The sequence below is a fragment of the Myotis davidii genome, unplaced genomic scaffold (assembly GCF_000327345.1).
Source record: "Myotis davidii unplaced genomic scaffold, ASM32734v1 scaffold500, whole genome shotgun sequence".
Classification (NCBI taxonomy): domain Eukaryota; kingdom Metazoa; phylum Chordata; class Mammalia; order Chiroptera; family Vespertilionidae; genus Myotis; species Myotis davidii.
Genome location: NW_006293949.1, coordinates 132,571 through 134,808, shown reverse-complemented (window position 1 = coordinate 134,808; position 2,238 = coordinate 132,571). Strand labels below are relative to the sequence as shown.

Here is a 2,238-nt window from a genome sequence, read left to right as displayed (position 1 = left end):
TCTTGTTAATGAATGTTTCAAACGCTTCTTTCATGGCGTTGATAAATTTTTCGTTCTTCAGAAAACAGATATCAATAATATGGTCAACCTTATCTTTAAAATCCAGCAATTCTTGAACCATGGTTTTATCTTTTTCAGGATTAATTACAATTGTGCTGCCAAATGCCTAAACAACAAAAATTACCACTTTTTACTAAAATTGAATTATCCACAATGAAAACAATCCCCAAATCATATTTTAAGTACGTATACATATTTTTAAATCTCAACAAGTAAAATAAAGCTGTTTTTGAAGTCAGGAAAAAATAAAGTGATAAAATATCTACACTGATACCATTCCTCTGTACCACAAAATAACAAATGAGCACTGGGAATATAATATCATAATGGGACATGATTTTAAGTCTCTAGGCTCTTTTTCATACTTTTAAAGAAGTCAACTTTAAGTTTTATAAAAATGCCAATCTGCCTTCAGTGTAAAGATTTAGGAAAGGGAAGGAAATTTTGGATCCAATAAAAGTCCTCTTTCCATATTCACTGCTATAAGCACTGTAGCTAGAAATTATAGCCAATATCAAGAAGGTAAATGTTTAATTGCTGATTTACCATACAGCTATCATTCTCAGGTTGACTGCTCAAAACACCCATTACTTAAAAAATATTGGGCCCAACCAGAGTGGCTCAGTTGGTTGAGTGTTGTCCTGTGCACTGAAAGATTGCCAGTTTGATTCCTAGTAAGGGCACATACTGGGTCTGATCCCGTCAGGGCAACCAATCGATGTTTCTTTCTCACATCTATGTTTCTCTCTCTCTCTTGCTCCCTTCCTCTGAGTATGTCCTCTAAGGATTAAAATTTTATTTTATTATTTATTTATTTATTTAAATTCTCACCCAAGGATATTTTTCCATTGATTTTTAGAGAGAGTGGAAGGAAGAGGGTAAGACAGAGAGAAATATTGATGTGAGAGAAACACATTGATTGGTTGCCTCCTGCATGCACCCCAACCAGGGCTCAGGCTGGGGAGGACCCTGCAACAAAGGTATGTGCCCTTGACCAAAATCAAACCCGGGACCTTTTGGTCCACAGGCTGATGCTCTATCCCACTGAGCTGAACTGGCTAGGGCTAACATTTTTTTAAAAATACTGGATCTAACAAGTACTAGTAAGAAATACTTGCTGATCTGCACTCGGTATACAGAATATAAACCGTGATGGAGAAAAAATAATCACAATTGTTGGTACCTTAATGTATTCAATCCACTGCTGCAAGAGAACCTGAACTCCCCCTCGAACTCTACTAAAGAGCTGATACAGAAGCGATAAATCTTGAATTCGGTTTTCATCAAGAAGGTTATTTAAACCTGAAATTTGAAACATTTTGGTATTTAAAAAGTAAACAAAAATGACAGATATTTTAATGAAAATTAAGTTAAATTATTATTGCAATACTGGCCTGAACTATGACTAGTCTGTGAATTTTATATAGAGATTTGCTTTAAATTAAACCTAAATAGACAATCACCTTTCCAAGTGAAAACTAAATATAGGAAACTTCAGCCTATATAAAAATAATTGTGTAACTGTTTGTACCATTTAGCATGGTAGATCAGATGTTTAAACCAATTTATAAAAACAAATTTGTATAAATGAACATTATAAAAATCTCATATCTTTAGTAGCCATACTATTTCTGGCATTAGTGTATATAGCTATATATCAGAGTATTAGATATTGCCTCTAGTATATCAAGAACCATACATTAATAGTCCAAGTTTAAATGAGGTTCTAATGTATTTGATTTTCAGAATGAAGTAACAGTATATTCAAGTTCTAAAATATATCCATTTTATACAAAAGAAAAGATGGTTGAAAAGTCAGGCTTTTTGGAGATGGTGACAGAGATAAACACCGGGAAGTTGATGCCGCTCACAACAATTGATTAATACCTCAGAAAAACAATAGGGACATCATCCAGAACCACAGGAAGCCTGGCTGACTGTAAATTCTACAACTAGAAGGAAAGAAAAGCACACTGAGAGCCAGAGAAGCTGCAGAAGAGAAGCGCGGAGGTAGGGGCTCGCGTCGCGCGGAAAGCGGCTGGCACCTGAGGACGCGGCTGTCTTTTTGAATCCGGAGGGAGTCACAAGCTCCCAACGGCTCTGAACTCCGGTTCCGGGAAGTCTCTGGGGACCCAGGACTCATGCGGGGAGAAACTGGACTGTCTGGCAGCAGGCGAT

General features: G+C 36.4%; 1 protein-coding gene across 1 annotated transcript in view; it reads right to left on the bottom strand.

Moving 5' to 3' along the window:
* Positions 1 to 2,238, bottom strand: part of CUL4B (cullin 4B) — a 48,123-nt gene that overhangs the window by 11,660 nt on the left and 34,225 nt on the right. Inside the window, exons 10-11 of the mRNA XM_006767808.2 lie at positions 1,244 to 1,362; positions 4 to 166 (exon numbers count right to left, since the gene is read on the bottom strand). Coding sequence (XP_006767871.1) covers positions 4 to 166; positions 1,244 to 1,362 — 282 coding nt within the window. The remainder of the gene's footprint in view (positions 1 to 3; positions 167 to 1,243; positions 1,363 to 2,238) is intronic.